Source organism: Gorilla gorilla, chromosome 4, assembly GCF_029281585.2.
Source record: "Gorilla gorilla gorilla isolate KB3781 chromosome 4, NHGRI_mGorGor1-v2.1_pri, whole genome shotgun sequence".
NCBI lineage: Eukaryota > Metazoa > Chordata > Mammalia > Primates > Hominidae > Gorilla > Gorilla gorilla.
In genome coordinates, this window is record NC_073228.2 from 85,384,393 (window position 1) to 85,404,813 (window position 20,421).

At 37.1% G+C, this 20,421-nt stretch overlaps 2 protein-coding genes across 6 annotated transcripts in view; one reads left to right on the forward strand and one right to left on the reverse strand.

Annotated features, from left to right (window-relative positions):
* The first annotated feature begins 2,308 nt into the window (after positions 1 to 2,308).
* Positions 2,309 to 18,804, forward strand: ZCCHC9 (zinc finger CCHC-type containing 9). 4 transcript variants are annotated; one of them, XM_004042228.4, is made up of 6 exons: positions 2,309 to 7,351; positions 10,442 to 10,842; positions 14,235 to 14,385; positions 14,621 to 14,713; positions 16,875 to 16,943; positions 18,213 to 18,804. In XM_004042228.4, exons 2-6 carry the CDS (start codon positions 10,459 to 10,461, stop codon positions 18,329 to 18,331), a joined length of 816 nt encoding a protein of 271 aa, XP_004042276.1. In that variant the 5' UTR covers positions 2,309 to 7,351; positions 10,442 to 10,458; the 3' UTR covers positions 18,332 to 18,804. The 4 variants fall into 4 exon arrangements, with proteins under 4 accessions (XP_004042276.1, XP_004042275.1, XP_055242139.1 ...); XM_004042227.4 differs by having other exon boundaries at positions 7,264 to 7,379; XM_055386164.2 differs by having other exon boundaries at positions 7,267 to 7,732.
* The window catches only part of ACOT12 (acyl-CoA thioesterase 12), an 85,059-nt gene continuing 80,660 nt past the window's right edge, over positions 16,023 to 20,421 (reverse strand). For both annotated transcript variants that reach the window (XM_055386154.2, XM_055386155.2), the window contains exon 16: positions 16,023 to 16,690. In XM_055386154.2, the coding sequence (XP_055242129.2) occupies positions 16,639 to 16,690 (52 nt within the window). In that variant the 3' untranslated portion in view covers positions 16,023 to 16,638. The remainder of the gene's footprint in view (positions 16,691 to 20,421) is intronic.

Consider the following 20,421-nt stretch of genomic DNA (forward strand, 5'->3'; position numbering starts at 1 on the left):
ATGAATGGTGGACTGGATAAAGTAAATATGTACATATACACCATGGAATACTATGCAGCCATAAAAAGAAACAAATCACGTCCTTTGCAGCAACATGGATGAAGCTAGAGGCCATTATGTTAAGTGACTTAACACAGGAACAGAAAACCAAATACCACATGTTCTTGCTTATAAGTAGGGGCTGAACACTGGGTATTCATGGACATAAAGATGGCAACAACAGTCACTGGGGACTGCTAGAGGGAGGAGAACAAGGGTTGAAAAACTATTAGGTATTATGTTCAGTACTTGGGTGATGGGATCAATCATAACCCAAGCCTCAGCATCATGCAATATACCTATGTAACAAACATGCACATTCTTAAGAATGCTGTGTTTCACCAATTGCACATTCTAAATTCAAATTGTTCGCAGATTTTGTGATAAGGGAAAGTATACATAGTTAACACCTTGATTCTTACATTTAAGAGTAACTTAAGTAGTAAATAAAGGAGAAAGATGTAAAATTGAGCTTCAAGAGAATCAAGTAAATACTACTCATAAAATGGTTAAACACAAGTTTTTTTAAAATTTTTTTATATTGTGGTAAACATACGTAACAAAATTTACTACTAGTCATTTTAAGTGTACAGTTCTGTGGCATTAAGCATATCCACAATGCTGCATAACCATCACTACCATTCTAAATTTCAGTTTTAAAAACCAACATCCAATACAGGAAAAGTGGCAACACATGTAGATTGAATACTGTACCTTAGGATTAGGTCTTAAAAGTCCTTCTTAGTATTTAAAAGAAGAATTTTAAAAAATTTTATATATATATATAATGTATATAAAATATATATATCTCTATATCATTAGATGTCTATATATGTCTATATGTCATATAATAGATATATCTATTATATATCTATCATATATGATATATATCATATATCATATATGATAGATATATCTATTATATATGATAGATATATCTATTATATCTATTATATGATATATCTATTATATCTATTATATATGATAGATATATTATATCTATTATATATTATATATAATAGATATATCTACATATATCTATTATATATTATATATAATAGATATATCTACATATATCTATTATATATTATATATAATAGATATATCTACATATATCTATTATATATTATATATAATAGATATATCTACATATATCTATTATATATAATAGATATATCTACATATATCTATTATATATAATAGATATATCTACATATATCTATTATATATAATAGATATATCTACATATATCTATTATATATAATAGATATATCTACATATATCTATTATATATAATAGATATATCTACATATATCTATTATATATAATAGATATATCTACATATATCTATTATATATAATAGATATATCTACATATATCTATTATATATAATAGATATATCTACATATAATATATATTAGATATAATAGATATATCTACATATAATATATATTAGATATTAGATATATATCTAATATATATTAGATATATATCTATTATATATTAGATATATATTATATAATAGATATATAATATATATTATATATCTAATAGATATTTATATATAGTATATATAATAGATATATCTATAATATATATATCTTATATATACTATATATAATAGATTAATATATCTAAAATATATAGTATATATATATCTTATATAAACTATATATAATAGATTAATATATCTATTATATATTATATATAATAGATTAATATATCTATTATATATTATATATAATATATATATAATATATATATATATAATATATATATAATATATAATAGATATATTATATATAATATATATTATATATAATGATATATAATGATACATAATATATATTATATATAATAGATATATCATTATATATATCTATTTTATATATATATATATATCTGGTTTGCTGTACTTCTCCAAGACATACTGTTTAGAGGTCTAAAAGCCACATACACCCAGTGTAGCTAATCTTCCTATCTGAAAACTTGCTGGTGACTTCCATATAAAGCTTTCCTGGGCAAAAACTCCACAAGTGCCTTCCTTCATTTGCTCCTTGAGGAATTTAAAATCTGTTTTTTTTTTTTTTTTGAGACAAAGTTTCATTCCTCTCACCCAGGCTAGAGTGCAATGGAGCAATCTCAGCTCACTGCAACCTCTGCCTCCGATATTCAAGCGATTCTCCTGCCTCAGCCTCCTGAGTAGCTGGGATTACAGGTGCCCGCCTCCACGCTTGGCTTTTTTTTTTTTTTTTTGTATTTTTACTAGAGACGAGGTTTCATCATGTTGTCCAGGCTGGTCTTGAACTCCTGACCTCAGGTGATCCGCCTGCCTCGTCCTCCCAAAGTGCTGGGATTAAAGGAGTGAGTCACCGCGCCTGGCCCTGTTTGTCTTCTTTACCAGATTCCTCTGGGGGTATGAACCGTGTCCAATTCATCTTCATAGAGCTCACCATTAGATTCTCACATCTTCCGGAATATATGTAAATGTGACTTTCTACATTTTCTTGGTCCATAAATGTTTCTTAAATATTTGTGGGACCTCTTTTCCTATGATCATTTATTTGCTATGCCATAGTTTTGGGCAGGTTATGTTTTTCCTCGTATGTGGTCCTCTTAAATTAGTTCATCTGAAATCATTAATTACTGTACTGTTTTTACCCAGACTTACTGGTAGATTATTTTATATAGTAGTTACTAAATCAGTACGAAATATTTTTGCCACTTGGTTATGTTCACTTTGACCTTTTATGAAGTACTAGCATAAATTTTTATCTCTTTTTGTGTATATGTCAGCGTGTGTCAGTCTTATCTGCAAAAGCATTTCAGCTTATTGGAGAGGATTTTAGATTGAGTACATGTATTTATTTTTTACTGACTCCTCCTCCTCATCTCCCTGATCCCTCTCTCCAGTTGTCTGCAACACATTCTACTGTGAAGTTTTTCTTAAAACTTCCCAGGAAGAAATATTTTATCTGTAATCTCTATATCACCATAATTCCCTCACTAATTATAACATCAGCTTATTAGTGGTTTAGCAATCTGTCTTACTCTCACAGGCTCTTGGTTGCTTAAGGGCAGGGACCTCTCTGTCATTTGTATATATTTAGCATTTAAGGTACTGGCAAATAGTAGACATCAAAAAGTGCTTTTTCCTCACTTATCCTATTTTACAGAATTCCATTTGTAACTACAAGACCTCTCATTGTTCCTTGGAATGGACAGTCTAAGGCCCGGATCTGGTATGATTTCCTCAGACATAAGGAGGAGGAAGTACGCATTTCAGAGAATAAAGGAGAGCTTGCAAATCTTGCCACTTGTTTGTAATTTAGGTTTAAGTATTCATTTGAAGCACTTAACATCCTAACCACCGAAACACATGATTAGGAACTCAAATTTGAGAAATACAACAAGATGGTAAGATAAGTCAGAAGGATACATCATTTTTGTGATTAGTGTTCCAACACTATTCTTTATCACGTTTAAGCAAAGAAGATGAAAGAGATTCAAGCTTTTTCAGAGGGCAACACAAACTTTATATTATTCCTATTCCTTATTGCCTAGGAACCTCAAGCAACTTCCACTAATAGGTTTCTCTTGCTCCACACTTCCAATAGATTTTCTTTCACTTCTGAAATAAAGCAGTATTGCTTATAATTTTGTTACTGAGAAAACCAACAATGCAAATGAAAGCATGTTAACAAAATTCAGTCACTAGCATTGTGTTCTATGGCAATCACTTAACTTCTCTGAAACTTAATTTATTGATCTGTAAAACAAGATAGGGTTTTTAAAGGTATGTATTTCTATGAGTCTATAATTAGAAATTCTCATGTGCTGTGTCAAAACTCCCATGGATTAAAAATAACTCTTTAATAATGATTCTAAATGTAATACACACCCATTAAAGAATATCTGTAAAATTATGTATAAAGAAAAAACCCTCACAATCCTATTACTCATGGGCCTTATTGTAAGGATCCTAAAGCAGCTAAAAATATCACTGACAGGTTTTTAAGATGTCAGAATGTCACTGGTCTGGATCTTATTTTTATTTCCAACAGCAGGGTCATTAATTTTTTTCCTCTCTCTTCTGCTGTATTTTTCTGCATACTATAAAAAAGTTCAATAACTGCCCAGAGAATGCATTAGATACAGTTTTCCATCCACAATCCTCTTCTCCAGATCTATTTTATGGGATCTCCTGTATGATCTAAAACACTATCCACAGTTGTTCATTGCTTAAGCTCTAATGGATAAAGTTTGAACACTATAATTTCACATTTAAAAACACTTTAATTTGGCAAAATCTCATCCCAGCCTTCTTTTCCAGATTCACTGTTCTCCGTTCCAAATTGCTCTATAGGTAAACTGGCTGCCTGGAGGCTGTTCACTCTAATGTGTGAGTCAGTTAGAGGGATGGTCCACCCAGGCTGGGCCTTGGACACTTCTAGTCCTCATCACCTATTGGTCACTTCATCTAGGGTGGCCAAGCGCCTATTATTCAGAGAGAATCTGGGCAAGAATGAAGATTTAAAATTCTAATGGTAGTGGTTCCAATTCCTGGTAATATGGAATAAGCACACTCCACTGTCTCTGCCAGTGAATCAAGCTATAAATCAGCAATTTGAGGACTGGAAAAGAAACAGCAGCAGGAAAATTGAGAAGACGACCAGAATTCCTTATTTAACATTTACCTTCCTGATAATATTGTTATAAAAAATACATTTACAGTATTTCAATAAGTAGATGGGAAAACTGAATACAAACATAATCCCTTGCACTGTAAAAGTAAATACTTTCCAAAAAAAAAAAAAATCGAATTTGGGCAAGGATAACTTAGTAAAGTGTTTTAAAGTGGATCAAGTAGACAAACAATCCTCTGCAGTATTTCAAAGTAGCAGAGCACACAGGTTTGGATTGAGATCTTGGTTCAAATCCTGACTCTACCTCTTATTAGCTGCGTGACCTTGGATAAGTTACGTCAGCTCTGTGAACTTATTCCCTCATTGCAAAATGGAGAAAATAATAGTACCAACCTCACAGAATACTGAGTGGACTAATTAGGTAACGAATGCAAACCATTAAGCATACTGCTGGCACCTATAAAATGTTCAGTAAAGTTAGCTATTAGTAGCAATAGTTTCCTCCGAATTCCAAAGGACTTATTCTACGCCCTATTTACTCAACTACTAATCTTTATTGGACATACCGCTACAAAAAGAAATCGGTATGTTCCTTTGCTTCCAAGAATGAACGACCTACAGTTTAAAATGCAATATACCACTGAAAAGAAAAGTTTTAGTTAAATGCGCCCTCTAGTGGTATGTTATGTGTAAGTACCTTGCATCTACCAAAGATAAAACCTCTTCATTAAATGTCACTACCCTGAAACCAGCTGGTTGAGATCATTACAGTATGGGCAACACTACCACACATCTTTTAGGAAGTTCCCTATCTTCAAGAGCTGGAAGGTGCTGTTGTTTGTTTGTTGTCTTTTAAAACTTTCTCCACCATATGAACTACGGTATTTGTGATATGTACCATACCAAATCTCAACATTCCTACAAGCACTGACTTTAAAATCCCTTCTCTTAAAGAAAACTGGGCCACATTCTAGTTTGCTTTAAACAAACATTGCAAAGTACTTATTCTTCATTTACTTAACAAATACGAGGGCCAGGCGCGGTGGCTCACGCCTGTAATCCCAGCACTTTGGAGGGACGAGGCGGGCGGATCGCCTAAATCAGGAGTTTGAGACCAACCTGGCCAACATGGCGATATCCCGTCACTACTAAAAATACAAAATCTAGCCGGGCGCGGTGGCGGGCGCCTGTAATCTCAGCTACTTGGGCGGCTGAGGCAGAAGAATCGCTTGAACCCGGGAGGCAGAGGTTGCAGTGAGCCGAGATCGCGCCATTGCACTCCAGCCTGGGCGACAAGAGCCAAACTCCTTCTCAAAAAACAAAACAAAACAAAACAAAACAAAAAACAAATACGAAGTGAGCACCAAGGATGTACCAGGCAATGAGTATACAATAAACTTACACAATTATTGTGTAATTACAAATGTGAACCGTGTCATAAGAAAGTATAGACTGCCGTGAGCACACAGTAGGGGATTGGTCTAGTATGGGGGTAGGGGGCTGGAAGGCTTTCTTGAGAATAAAATACTTAAAGCCTTGAAGGGTGAGTAGAAAGTAACTGGAAGAAGAAAAGGAGTACCATACAAAGAGAATAGCAAATGTAAAGGCCTGGAGATGGCAAGGTACACACGGCATTTGAGAAATTGAAAAAATGATCCTACGCACGGAGCTCAAAGGAGAGCTTGAGCAAGGTGAGGCTAGGGAAGTAGGCAGGGACTTCATAAGGAGTTCGAATTTCATCCTAAAAACAATGGGAAGCGAAGGGAGAGTTTAAAGCAGTACAGCAGTACTGCTTTAAATGTAATGATTTACATTTTCAAAAGTTCCGTTCCTACGACACGGAAAATGGATTTCAGGGAGTTGGGGCAGAATGAATCCCCAGACCAGTTGTAGAACTACAGGTACAATATGGGACAAGGGAGGAGGTGCCAACAGAGATAAAAAGAAGTGGACAAATATTCAAAAGGTTAAATGGATTGAGCAAACTGTTGAGAGTAGTGGTCCTGGTAAATTGCATTTTTTCACTAGGCACAGCTGGTGGTGGTATCCGTTTGCAAGATGCTACAGAAAATGAGCCGTTTGGAAATCCAGGGTTTTCCTCTTAAAAAGAGAACTTGTTTGGCTACAAAGTGTAACATTTTAATTGAATGCTCAACGAGCACTGAAGGGGGGACATGAGGCACTGCCTCTCACCCAAGAGAGCCCCCAAATGTCCTTTTCAGACTTTTATCACAGTGACCCACTCCCACCGCGCCTTTACCTTGCCTCTGCCTGGAATGTCCTTAACTCCCTCCTGCCGGCAATTTCACCAGATTTTTAATTTCTTATCCAGTCTCACGGGAAGCCTTTCCGGCATCTCCCACCCTACCGATCTTCCCGTCTATCTCGCCCGCTACACTGTGAGTTCAGACAGCACGGATTGTGAGTTCAGACAGCACGGATTGAACTCTTCATCTTTTCGTGTCGGCGTCCTGCACAGCGCCATCCCATCACTAAGCGCGCCACAAACTCAGCCCAGTCTTGATGCCCACGAGCCGCTCGTGAAGCCCGTCTGAGACGCCGGAAGTGACGCGCTCTCGGGCACTATGTGCTTCCGGTCTCCAATACCGCAGGGGGGCGGTCTTCTCCGGCTCGCCAATTCGGCTGCTCTGGGGGATTCGTGCGCGGTAAGAAGCTGCGCGGTAGCGCGGTGAGGTGAGGTTCTCAGCCACGAAAGCTGGAGGGTCTCGTCGTTCGTTCCCTCTGGCCTGGCGGAACTTGTGTGGGAAGCTGGGAGGACAGAAGGCTTAGCCGCTGGGTCCCTGAGCTGGCTGGAGCGCGGGCTGTCTAGGGGCGGCGGCCTCAGCTGTTGGGCTCCGGCTGCTGGGGGCTGTGCGTCCAGCCGCCCTGGAATCCGCGGGTGGGCCGCTTGGCTCTCCCACTTCACCCTCTTGATAACCCAGAGCCTCCCCCTTCCCACGTACGTAGGGGAAGGATAATCTACTTCCTTTTGAACAGCTTCGGTCCCCACTATGACAGTCGCATAAACTTCAGCGAAGAGTGCGCTGGTAAAGTGGCATGGAGTTTCTCACACCAATTCATTGGGTCCACCCTTCAGCTTCTGTGGAAGGGATCTTTCTGTTACTAGGAGCTGAGACTTGGGGGGTTGCGAGGGATGCTGGTCTTAAAAGGTGATAACTTAGGCCGGGCGCGGTGGCTCACGCCTGTAATCCCAGCACTTTGGGAGGTCGAGGCGGGCAGATCTCCTGAGCTCAGGAGTTCGAGACCACCCTGGGCAACATGGTGAAACCCCTTCTCTACTAAAATACAAAAAATTAGCTGGGCGTGGTGGCACGCGCCTGTAATCCCAGCTATTCGGGAGGCTGAGGCACGAGAATCGCTTGAGCCCCGGCGGCAGAGGTTGCAGTGAGCCAAGATCGCCCACTGCACTCCAGGTTGGGCTACAGAGTGAGACTCCGTCTCAACAACGACCATCACAACAACAAAAAAGGTGGTGGCTTAATACAGCCATGCTTCCCTTAAGAACTGGTATAGTTATGAGAAATGGTTGGGCCGTTTCGTGGTTGTGTGAACATCATAGTGTACTTGCACAAACCTACACACCTGGGCCGTATGGGATAGCCTGTTACTCCTAGTCTACAGACCTGTACAGTATGACTACTAAATACGGTAGGCAGTTGTAAAAGGATGGTGTGTATCGAAACACAGAAAAGATACTGTAAAAATATGGTATAAAAGAAAGCATGGTAACACCTGAATAGGGCACTTACCCATGGAGCTTGCAGGGCTGTCGGTAGCTATTGAGTGAGTCAGTGAGTGGTATGTGAGTGTGAAGGCCTACGATATTATTTAGGGTATTACTGTACACTACTGTAGACTTTATAAATGCGGTATGCTTCGTCTAAGCTTATTAAAAATGTTTAAGGTAATAACCTTAGCTTACTGTGCTTTTTTAACTTTATAAACTTTTAAATTAATTTTAACTTCTTGACCTTTTTCTTTTTCTTTTTTTTTTTGAGACGGAGTTTATTCTCTCTGTCTCTCTTTCTCTCTTTTTTGAGACAGAGTTTTGCTCTTGTCACCCAGGCTGGAGTGCAGTGGCGCAATCTCAGCTCACTGCAACGTCCACCTCCTGAGTTCAAGCGATTCTCCTGCCTCAGCCTCCCAGGTGGTGTGCGCCTGTAGCTGGGACTACAAGAGTGCGCCACCACGCCCAGCTAATTTTTGTATTTTTAGTAGAGATGGGGTTTGACCATGTTGGCCAGGATGGTCTCGATATCCTGACCTTGTGATCCACCTGCCTTGGCCTCCCAAAGTGCTGGGATTACAGGCGTGAGCCACCATACCCGGCCCACTCTTTTGTAATAACACTTAGCTTAAAATGCTAATGTGTTGTATAGCTATATAAAAATATTTTCTTTATTCCCTTACATTATTCTATAGCTTTTTCCTGTTAAAATTTTTTTTGTTGTTATAAACTAAGACACACACATTATGCCTACACCGGGTAAGGATCATCAATATCACTCTTTTCTTCCCCCACATCTTGTCCTACTGGAAGGTTTTCAGGGGCAGTAACATGAATGGAGCTGTCATCTCCTATGATAACTGCTTTTTTCTGGAATACTTATAATTGTCTAGTATTATGTACAGTACATCATTGTAAGCGCTATGCTTGTATATGACTGGCATCCCAGGTTTGTTTACACCAGCATTACCACAGACATGAGTAATGTGTTACACTGCAAGTTATGAGGGCTACAAAGTCAATAGGAATTTTTCAGCTCTATTATAATCATCTGAGACCAGTATCATGTGTGCAGTCGCTGTTGACCTAAATGTTATGTAGTATGTGACTAGCTGATGAATCTTTGATTATGGCTGAATGTTCTCATTCATTGCAGGAAAAAAATATCCTCCAAATTACTAGGTAGTATGTAAGTGACCAAAACTTTTTTCCATTTTATGTTGGAGCCAAATAATTAGTGTTAGGATAAATTACTTCTTTAAAGTATGTATGTGCTCTAAAATGAAAAGTTATTTCTGAATATTAAAGCATATATATTAAGAGTATAAAAACAAGATACAGATTTTGGTGTGAAATATATCTTATGATTCAAGTCATAATTTAAATAGAATTGAAGATGATGTGAAATCACTGGGCTGGAAGTAGCTTATACCTTGATTAGTAAGAGGAAGCCCGGGATCATCCTTTGATGGTAAACACTTTTATATGTTTTACTTATAACTCTGCCAGGAAATTTCAACAAACTTCATATTAAAGGACATGATTTCTGTATACTTAGTAATCTGCTATGCAAATTGTTGCATTGAAATGGCAGACGAAGCAAGAAGATTGGGAGAAAGTAGCTGTGGGACTTGGAGATAGGAAAATAAACAGCCGGGAAAACTGCAGAATGTGGGAGGAATAATTGCATTCATTGTATTACTATCTGATTTATATTTTATGAAATAATTTGGTTTCTTAAGATAGTTTTTCAATTTTAAGCACACCTTTTTTAACTGGTGTGGCAGCTTTTCTGGTGAGTGGTAGATTTATATTAGAAGCATGTCTATGCAGCATATTATAGCATTAAATATGTATATAGATATCTAACTGAAGTAAAAAGTGTTTTAATAATTAAAAGTTTAACATATGGGCATATGTGACATATAGTGATATAGTATATCTCTTTAGTTTTGTTGTTTTTGTTGTTGATGGCTAACCACCCATGCTTGTCTTAAAAATTGATAAGGTACCACTGATGAAATTATGACCAGGTGGGCCCGAGTTAGTACCACATATAACAAGAGACCCTTGCCTGCAACATCATGGGAGGACATGAAGAAGGGATCCTTTGAGGGAACAAGCCAAAACCTACCAAAGCGTAAACAACTTGAAGCCAATAGGCTATCCCTCAAAAATGATGCACCCCAAGCAAAACATAAAAAGAACAAAAAGAAAAAAGAGTACTTAAATGAAGATGTGAATGGATTCATGGAATACCTAAGACAGAATTCACAGATGGTTCACAATGGGCAAATTATAGCAACAGACAGTGAGGAAGTAAGGGAAGAAATTGCAGTTGCTTTAAAGAAAGACAGTCGACGGGAAGGAAGAAGATTAAAAAGACAAGCGGCAAAGAAAAATGCAATGGTGAGAGCATCACTTCTACCATGTTATTTACTTTATTTAGCTGGAAACTATTCTTATATTCACACACATATATACCTTAGCCAGCTCTGGTTACCATTATGTCCCAGATTTATAGAGCATCGTTTTAAGGACTAGTACTTTTTTAGCACATATATGCTAGGCACATGATGTACTGGTTAATTATTACAACACAGCAAAGGTGACGGCATATATTCCCATATTATGGATGGCAAACACTGAAGTGCAGACAGATTAAATAACCTGTGAAAGCCACTTAGCTAGTAGCAGAGGTGACATTCAAACCCAGCCTGACTTCAAAACCTACGTTATAGACCAGATGTGGTGGCCCATGCCTGTGATCCCAGCACTTTAGGAAGCTGAGGCGGGAGGATCACTTGAGCCCAGGAATTAAAGACCAGCCAGGGCCACATAGGGAGACCCCATGTCTACCAAAAAAAAAAAAAAAAAAAATTAGCCAGGTGTGGTGGCACACACCTGTGATCCCAGCTACTACTGCCAGCTGAGGCAGGAGGATTGGGCCTGGGAGGTCGAGGCTACGGTGAACCATGTGATCAACCGCTGCATTTCAGTCTGGGTGACAAAACGAGAGTTTGTCCTCCAAAAAAACCAAAACCTATCCTCACCTTCCAATAGCCCCTTTTTCAAATTAGCATTGAGAAAATGTCAAAATTATGAAGAAGATGAAGTAGAACAGGTTAAATGTGTGTGGGTCCCTATTACTTGGAAAGGATGTTCTTTATCTATGAAATACTGAAGCACAGGAAAGATACATAGGAGTCATACTAGTTAGAGCAGAGTAATAGCAGAATTGAAAGTCCTTGAGACTCCCTAGTCATTGCTTCCTCCCTCCCCCATATTACATTCAGAAGAATGCTGGGGGCAGCAGGTTTCTTTCTGTAATGCCTAGGCCTAGATTTTAAAGTATGTCAGGCAAAGGGGATGAAATACTTGGTATAATTATTTGCCTTCTCTAAGTGAGTTTCCCAAGCCTCCTAGCACACCACTTCATAAGAATGAGGACTTGTTGCTAGTTATTATACTTTTATTTTTTATTAGTATCACTATATGTAGAGCACTATTTGCACCAATGCAGGCTTAAAATGTTAACAGCCTCTATAAATGTGTCTTTTGGCTGTTTGCAAGATTAGTCTATGCACTGTTATATTTAAAGATAGTTATTTAGAGATAATACTGATGAAACATTCCTTATGGATAAATTTGGATAGAAAGGATAACATTTCTGTTGGTATCAGGATAGAGTTTTGTGTAAGTTAACGACTTTTAAATATTTTAAGTCATTTTAGTTTAGTTGACATAGGCAGTATGGTGAATCGCATACCATTTGAAAACATTTACTGTTAGGACCGCTTAAGAAAAGCATTATGTTTGTAATTAAGTGGGGAAGGATATTGTTTTTTAAAAAGGGGAGTGCTATATAAATAGTATATGGCTTGTTATGACCTGTTGTTAATTTACTTCCTTGGTATTTTTTTAATACCTTATACTAAGCATCGGTCCTTAAATGCTAATAAACTGATATGCTATAGAAATTTACAATCAGTGCTTCACAGTCCCATCTACATTAAACGTAAGGACCATTCAAAAATGTTGTATTAGGTGATGATTAAGTTTTAAAAGAGAAGGCAGTGAACTAAGGCAGTAGTGTCAACTTAGTAGAGACCACCTTGACTTCACCAAGAAGCCAAGACTTCCTATGGTGGTGATGCAGGTTTTAGCAGTAGCTTTTCCTGCATTTGTATAATAAACGCAGCTTCTTTTTTTTTGGACCAGCTCATTCTAAATGTACAAGTTACTGAAGAATTTAAAGGGACTCATTCTTTTTCAATATTTTATTAAGTAGGGAAAAAAGGACAGTTGCAAAATAAATGTTTTATTTTGCTGGTTGAATTTGCTTTTTAAAAAAACCTGTGCTTATTTTGAAAAAACATAATTAAATGACTATTTATTATCCAAGAAATATATATATCTTTTTCCAGTTTAAATAAAATAGTTTAAATATCTGCCATCTTTGATTATGGTTGATGTTCTCATTTATTGCAGCAAAAAAATTCTTCAAATTTCTGTAAACAACTAACCATTGCTCAGTTTTATGTTGAAGCCAAATAATTCATCTTGGAATAAATTATTCCTTTAAAATGTATTGTGCATATATTCTAAAAATGAAACCTATTTCTGAATATTAAAGAATGTGTATGGCTGGGTGTGGTGGCTCATGCCTGTAATCCCAGCACTTTGGGAGGCTGAGGCAGGTGCATCAGGAGATCGAGACCATCCTGGCCAACATGATGAAACCGCATCTCTACTAAAAAATACCAAAATTAGCTGGGCGTGGTGGTGCGTGCTTATAATCCCAGCTACTTGGGAGGCTGAGGCAGGAGAATCATTTGAACCTGGGAGACGGAGGTTGCAGTGAGCCGAGATCACGCCACTGCACTCCAGCCTGGTGACAGCGAGATTCTGTCTCAAAAAACAAAAAAGTATTTAGGGTAAAAAACAAGGATATACTTTTTGCTATGAAATATATCTTATGGCCAGGCGTGGTGGCTCATGCCTGTAATCCCAGCACTTTGGGAGGCTGAGGCGGGTGGATCACCTGAGGTCAGGAGTTCGAGACCAGCCTGGCCAACATGGTGAAACCCCGTCTCCACTAAAAGTACAAAAATTAGCCAGGTGGTGGTACACACCTGTAATCCCAGCTACTTGGGAGGCTGAGGCAGGAGAATCACTTGAACCCAGGAGGCAAAGTTTTCAGTGAGCTGAGATTGGGCCACTGCACTCCAGCCTGGGCGATGGAGTAAGACTCCGTCTCAAAAAAAAAAAAAAAATATATATATATATATATCTATCTTATGGTTTGAATCATAATTTGAATGGAAACGTCTGACCCAAATTCATTCAATTATGTGAACTTTAAAAGAAATATTAATTTTTTAAAATTTTGAGTACGTAATTATATACAAATACAAATTTTGAGTGACAGTTTTTATAGCCACTGTCCATTTCCTATAGAAAATGCCATTTTTCTACTGCAGACATTCCAGTTAATAAAATGAATAGTCCATATTTGCTCAATTCATTTAAGCAATTGCCGTCTACAAAGCCACATATATAACATTGTTCCTGAGATTGATGGATTTATTGATTGAGGTTTTCAAAAGCAATGAAACCCTCTGATGGAAAGGATATCTCATTGTTTAGGAACGTATGAAACCTTTTTTCTACAAATATTGAGATTTCAGAAAAATAGCTTAATAAGATGAGAAATGTTTTAAATATGTTTTTGATAACAAGAATTAATAAAGTCACTGGTATAGTTTTGCAGCGTGTCAACCTACATTTTGTTTTCCTAGGTGTGTTTCCATTGTAGAAAACCTGGTCATGGAATTGCAGATTGCCCCGCCGCCCTTGAAAATCAAGACATGGGCACTGGGATATGTTACAGGTGTGGGTCCACAGAGCACGAAATAACCAAGTGTAAGGCTAAAGTAGACCCGGCTCTTGGTATGTGTTTCTTTCAGTTTTTTGTTTTGTTCATGGGGAAAGCCAATAAATAGCACCTTGGGTATTTTTTTTAACACAATTTGTTACGAGTGTGCCACTTAGTATTTGGAAATCATATGAGATTAAATTTTAAGTTATGTAAATATATTTTTTATTCAGAGTATTTTAAAATAATGTTAATTTTATGACTTGCCATATGTATTGTCAACTGAATAGGAACTGTTGATTTTTACAGGCGAATTTCCTTTTGCAAAATGTTTTGTTTGTGGAGAAATGGGGCACCTGTCTAGATCTTGTCCTGATAATCCCAAAGGACTCTATGCTGATGGTAAGTACTGTTACCCTCATATAGCAGAAATGGTGAGTCATCATGCAGTTGTGATTTAATTTACACTCAATCACAGTTCTTGAATAAATTCTTGAATAAATTGCAAAACCTTGAGAATTACATTATTTTTATCAAGTGCTATTATATGTACTGGGCTTTTTGTGCAGTTTGACTTCATATGTTAATAAAACAAATCAGAAAAAACTAAGGTGCATATTTCCAACTGTGCTTGCTTCATCATTTGTGAGACTATGTCATACATTTCTACTTTTAGACATAACAGAAGCAGAGAGATTATATCTCAAGCTAATATGAGGTTTTTAAAATCATATTATATATTCAGCCTCAGCCAGCATACCATTTTGGTGGAGGGGTGGGTACAGATGATTCAATATTGTAGTAATGTTTGCTTCTGAATTTTTTTCCTTAGTTATTTGTCTGGTATGGGATCATGTAGCTTTTTTCTCTTTAACTCGGGTAATTAAGGTTCACACAGTAAAGTCTATGCGGTCTAAAGCTTTAAGGCGGAGGTTGTTATCTGTTAATGTGATGGCTGGTGCCATCAGGCTCTAGACATTTCTTGCGTCATGTCCTGGGTTTCCCTCCTGGAGAAGTCCAGTGAAAAAGCGTAGCTTTTGGAGTTAGTCAGACTTGGGTTACAGCGCCAGCACCGCCACTCACTAGCTGGGGGGCTTTGGCCAACTACCAAACTCTGATCTCCATTTCCTCACCTACAGAGTGGAGATGATAAAACTATATTTTATTGATTCTAAGGTGCACAGTTTTTCAATTTTAATCTCTTGGAAATCAGAATGTATCTTACCATTGGTGGGTCCCACATAATTGACAGCTGTTTTTCTTTCTGAGAGGTATGTGCAATAATGATACATCTTATAATCAGTGGTGTCTTAGAGTTGATGAATTATGGTATTTGCCTAAAGAGTTTTTATAAGAATTAAAATGTATTATTCAAGTGCTTCTCTTTCACTATGGCATATAAAGAGGCCAGGGCCTGGAAAATGCTCAGGTGCATTTCAGTTTTGAGCTTATAAAACTGGGTAGATAACATGACTAGTGAGCAAAAATGGCTTTCACTGGTCAACCAAAGTGACTAGCTGTAAAAAAAAAAAAAAAATTAATGCAGCAAGGAGAGTAGATCCCATAGATGTGAAAATTTGGCCATATTTGCCTGTGTGTGCTTTGATTTTATACCTTGTAATCTTTTGTTTACAATAAGGAGCTTTCTGCGATTTGTTTTAATTTAGAACACTTCAGTAGCAATAGAAACACTGGATACATTTTTGTATGGTACATTTGATGTATATAGAATTAGTACTTTATTTTTAAGAGGTAAAGCATTATGTTGGGGGAAAAGTAGGGTCGGTTTCCACATTTGCATTTTTTATGTTAAAAATAAAGTCAAGATTTGGGGGAAAAAAAAGAAAATGCAGCCAGATTTGTATCTGATTAGGTCTTTCTAAGTCACTTAACATTTTGAGCATGATCAAGATAATGCTTGACCATTAAGCAATAGTGTTTGATCATTAAGTGAAACACTTATTTTAGAAACCACATGTGTTGTAATTCACAATCCTGGAATGTTGTTTAAAGTAGGCAGGTGGGCATTTTTATAGGGTTAGGGTGCCTGGCCAGTGGAAGGCACTGAAACAAAAATTAACTTTATTTCTTTCACAAATGCTTACCCCCATCTGATCTGTACAGTAGAACAGTAGTTTCTAATCTGTTTTTGGGCCATTGACTGTTTGAGAATCTGACATGCTATTCAGGAAAGTGCATCTGCTTACATCTTTTGTTTACAGGTCCAAGGGTTCACAGACTCTTGACTGTCTAAGCATTGTTAAGATCCAGGCTTCTGTGCAATAGCTCTCGAACAAGTGCCTTCCATCATATCTCATTTCTTTTTCCTACTTCTCAAGGCCAGGTGCAAGAAGCAGTGGGTAGGTACAATTTAGTGCTCTGTGAGGTTAAAAGGAATGGAGAATGAATTAATAGGAATAGTGGCACCTCCCTATGATCCTGGTCTAGCTACCTTTACAACTGACAGGGTTGTGAGGATCCAGTAAGATGTGAAAGTGCTTTGAGATGTTAAAAACCCCTTGCAAGTATGAGATGGTATTCAGTGGCTTTGCTCTTTCAATAGGTGGCGGTTGCAAACTTTGTGGCTCTGTGGAACATTTAAAGAAAGATTGCCCTGAAAGTCAGAATTCAGGTGAGATCTCTGGGCCTCTACTTAGAAGGGGTGAGATTAGTATTCCTCTGCGTTTTATTCTGCACTTGTTATTAATAACTCATTGGGACACTAATGATTTTAAGACAACCTGTTTTCCTACTGTAGCAATGACTTAATCTCTGTCAGCAATAGACACACATAGTATTGAGTAACTGAATAGTTGGGGGAAAAATGTGACCAGTAAGCCTTAGGGGACCCTGACTTTATAAGACACCTGATTCATAAGCATTTATATTTGCTAACTAATGAATTTAATATAATAGAGCCAATTCTGTTACTTACAGAAAAATATGAATTCACTGAGAAAATAAAAAATATGAAATAACTTTCAATAGCCTTAATATTGAGTGTCCTCATGTATGATTTGCTTTGTATGTACCTAAAAGATTCAGAGTTGATTGCAGAAACTACCAAAAATATTAAAAATGTGTTATCCACACAGAATCTGGCAATTTTCTTCCTGATGAAATACCAGCCTTATTCATCAAACACTTCAGAGATGTTCACTATACCTATGGCAGACTTTTAAGGAAGTGGAGATCGTTATTACATTAGTTTGCCTGGACTAGAATGATAATCCTATGTGAAGGAAAGCAAGAAGACAGTAGGGTAGCCCAGCAGTGCTTCTTATGGAAAGAGCACGTTTCTTTTTATTTCACGTAGTCACAACACTACAAAAATAAGTCTGCTCATTCTTACTTCCTATCCCTAACAAACATTTAAATTTGAAAACCAAGAGTTCTTATTTACAAGCTTGTCTAGAAGATAGTCTTTAGTACATTGTAGGCAGTGAGATTGAAATGATGAAGTGGAATTTGAATTCTCCCTCCTGGGAGGATTGCCACTTCCCAAATGACAAGACTGACAAGCAGATGTTGTATAATTTCACAGGTGGAATCTTGTGCATTTAAAACTGATGCTTCATAAGCCTTGCTGTTTACAGACTCTTGGAATTCATTGACTCTGTAATGATGAACTCTGGGAAAGAATGAAAGAGCTTTCTCATCAGTTCGTGCATTGCAAAGTAGTTGCTGCATTTCCCTAATTGGGATGAGAAATTGCCTGTGGTACTCTGAAATCAAGGGTTATAATCAATTACAGAATTGCTCACTTTCCTTTAGTGATGGAGTCTTCCCTCCTTGTGATTATTCATGTCAAAATGAGTTCCTTTCCCAAACCAATAAGAATCTGAGTGGATGCATTTGATTACTGTTTTTCTAACATTCTGATTTTTCTATTCCTCTACAGAGCGAATGGTCACAGTTGGTCGCTGGGCAAAGGGAATGAGTGCAGACTATGAAGAAATTTTGGATGTACCTAAACCGCAAAAACCCAAAACAAAAATACCTAAAGTTGTTAATTTTTGATAACAGCTAGCACTATCATTAGTTACCACCTCATTGTTACTTTCTAAACCAGGCCTGCTTCACGAGTTAGAGTTGAGCTCCCCTGTAGCCAGGACTATGCTGTAGATATCAGTATGATCTGGGTGTGGCCAAAAACAATTTTCTTTATTCTGTCTATCAAATAGTACTTCTACCACTGTTTGGAGAAAATTGAAGAAAAGAATAAGACGATTAAATGAATTCTCTAAAAGAACATATTTTAAGAGACAGAACTTAGACATAACCAAGTAGTTGTATACCTGATTGTAACAATCATCTTTTATAAAAGCAAAATTATGCATAAATGTAAAACACCCCTAAACAAAGGGAACAAATGAATTTTTGGTTATATTGTTTTCTTGGCTCAAAGTATCAATTTATTATTATAATAGAAATTTATAAGTTGCTAGAAAGTCTGTATTTTTAAAGTACGGAATAAAAATATGTTTTCTATTGCTTGTTTTTCTGAATACTTGATTCTCGATTGAAATATCCATTGTTCGTTAATATCCATATAACAATCCCATTGGAAACAAGATTTTTTTTGAATCCTAGATGAGAATAAACAGGGATTTGGTTTTTGTTTTAGTTTTGGCATAAAGGATTACAAGTTACTGAAGTTAAAATTGAAATATCTCAATTTAACAGCAGCTCTTTTTTGCCCTTGATTTTCAAGAGAGAAATTCTAGCCAAAATTCAGTTTTTGTTACTTAACCAGAATGATGGCAGATAACAGATTGTATAATAAACTTAATAGCATTTTGTTCTCATGTTTTAGATGAGTCAGAGTAAGATGGAAGTATCACCATAATAGAGTTAGAACACTAATCAGAGACCCATTAGCTTCTTTGTTTGATTTGATGAATTCATACATACTTAATACATATATTTCACAAGGCTTAACACTACCATTGTACTGTATAATGGAATGACTCTGGTGGTTTTGTGTTTCATTTGAAATTTTACCTGATTGAATCCATTTGTAACTAAAGGAAACAGCTGTGATTAGTTACTGATGCCTCAAAAGCAAAATATTTACCAAATAAGAAAAGAAACACTTTTCTCTGTTTTCATATCTGCACAACTTGACAGTTCTAGTCTTAATAGGAGCTGTTCTATTATTTCAGTGTGAGAGGAAAACATGACAAAATACTGCTCAGCATCCCAGAGCTTAAGGAAATGAGTGCTATTTAGAAGGAATTGCACAAGCCAGGCAGTTGGAAAAGGACAGTAATGCTGCCTTAGTCATCTAGTCTGAACGCACCCAGATTTATTTCACCTGTCCCATAAGGAGCAGACGGCTTTGTAGAGTCTACAGCCTATCAGCTGAAAGTTAGGTCTAATGCTTTTTGTAGTCTTCAGTGCAAGAATGTTGGTATCCACTTTGTCTTTCTTGGATTACTTTGTGTGTGTGTGTGTATAATTTTTTTTTGATAGCTCGCTCTGTCACCCAGGCTAGAGTGCAGTGGCACAATCTTGGCTTACTGCAACCTCTGCCTCTTGGCTTCAAGCGATTCTCCTGCCTCAGCCTCCTGAGTAGCTGGGATTATAGGCACGCACCACCACACCCCGCTAATTTTTGCATTTTTACTAGAGATGGGGTTTCACCATGTTGGCCAGGCTGGTCTCGAACTCTTGACCTCGTGATCTGCTCGCCTCGGCCTCCCAAAGTGCTGGGATTACAGGCTTGAGCCACCATACCCGGCCTACTTTGTTTATATTTTAATGATGTATAAATATTAGGCAGTGAAGTCATTAGAAATAAACTGCAGGTACTGAATGTAACATTAAACACGTGTAGAGACACTAAAAGGAATGCACCAGAGGCAGAAATCCTGAGAGATCCTGAGTGTTCATTAAAAGGAACTATAGACGTTGGTTATTTTCTTAGCTAAAAATGCCTAAAGAGGAAGGCAAACAATTTATTCATTCATCTTATATATTTCCCAAGCACTACTATGTTCCTGTTACTCTTATGCACTTGAAATTGTGGCAGTCAGCAAGACAGACAAGACCACATGCATTATAATGGGGCTGAATAATGGACAGGAGACTTAGGGAAAATACCAGCA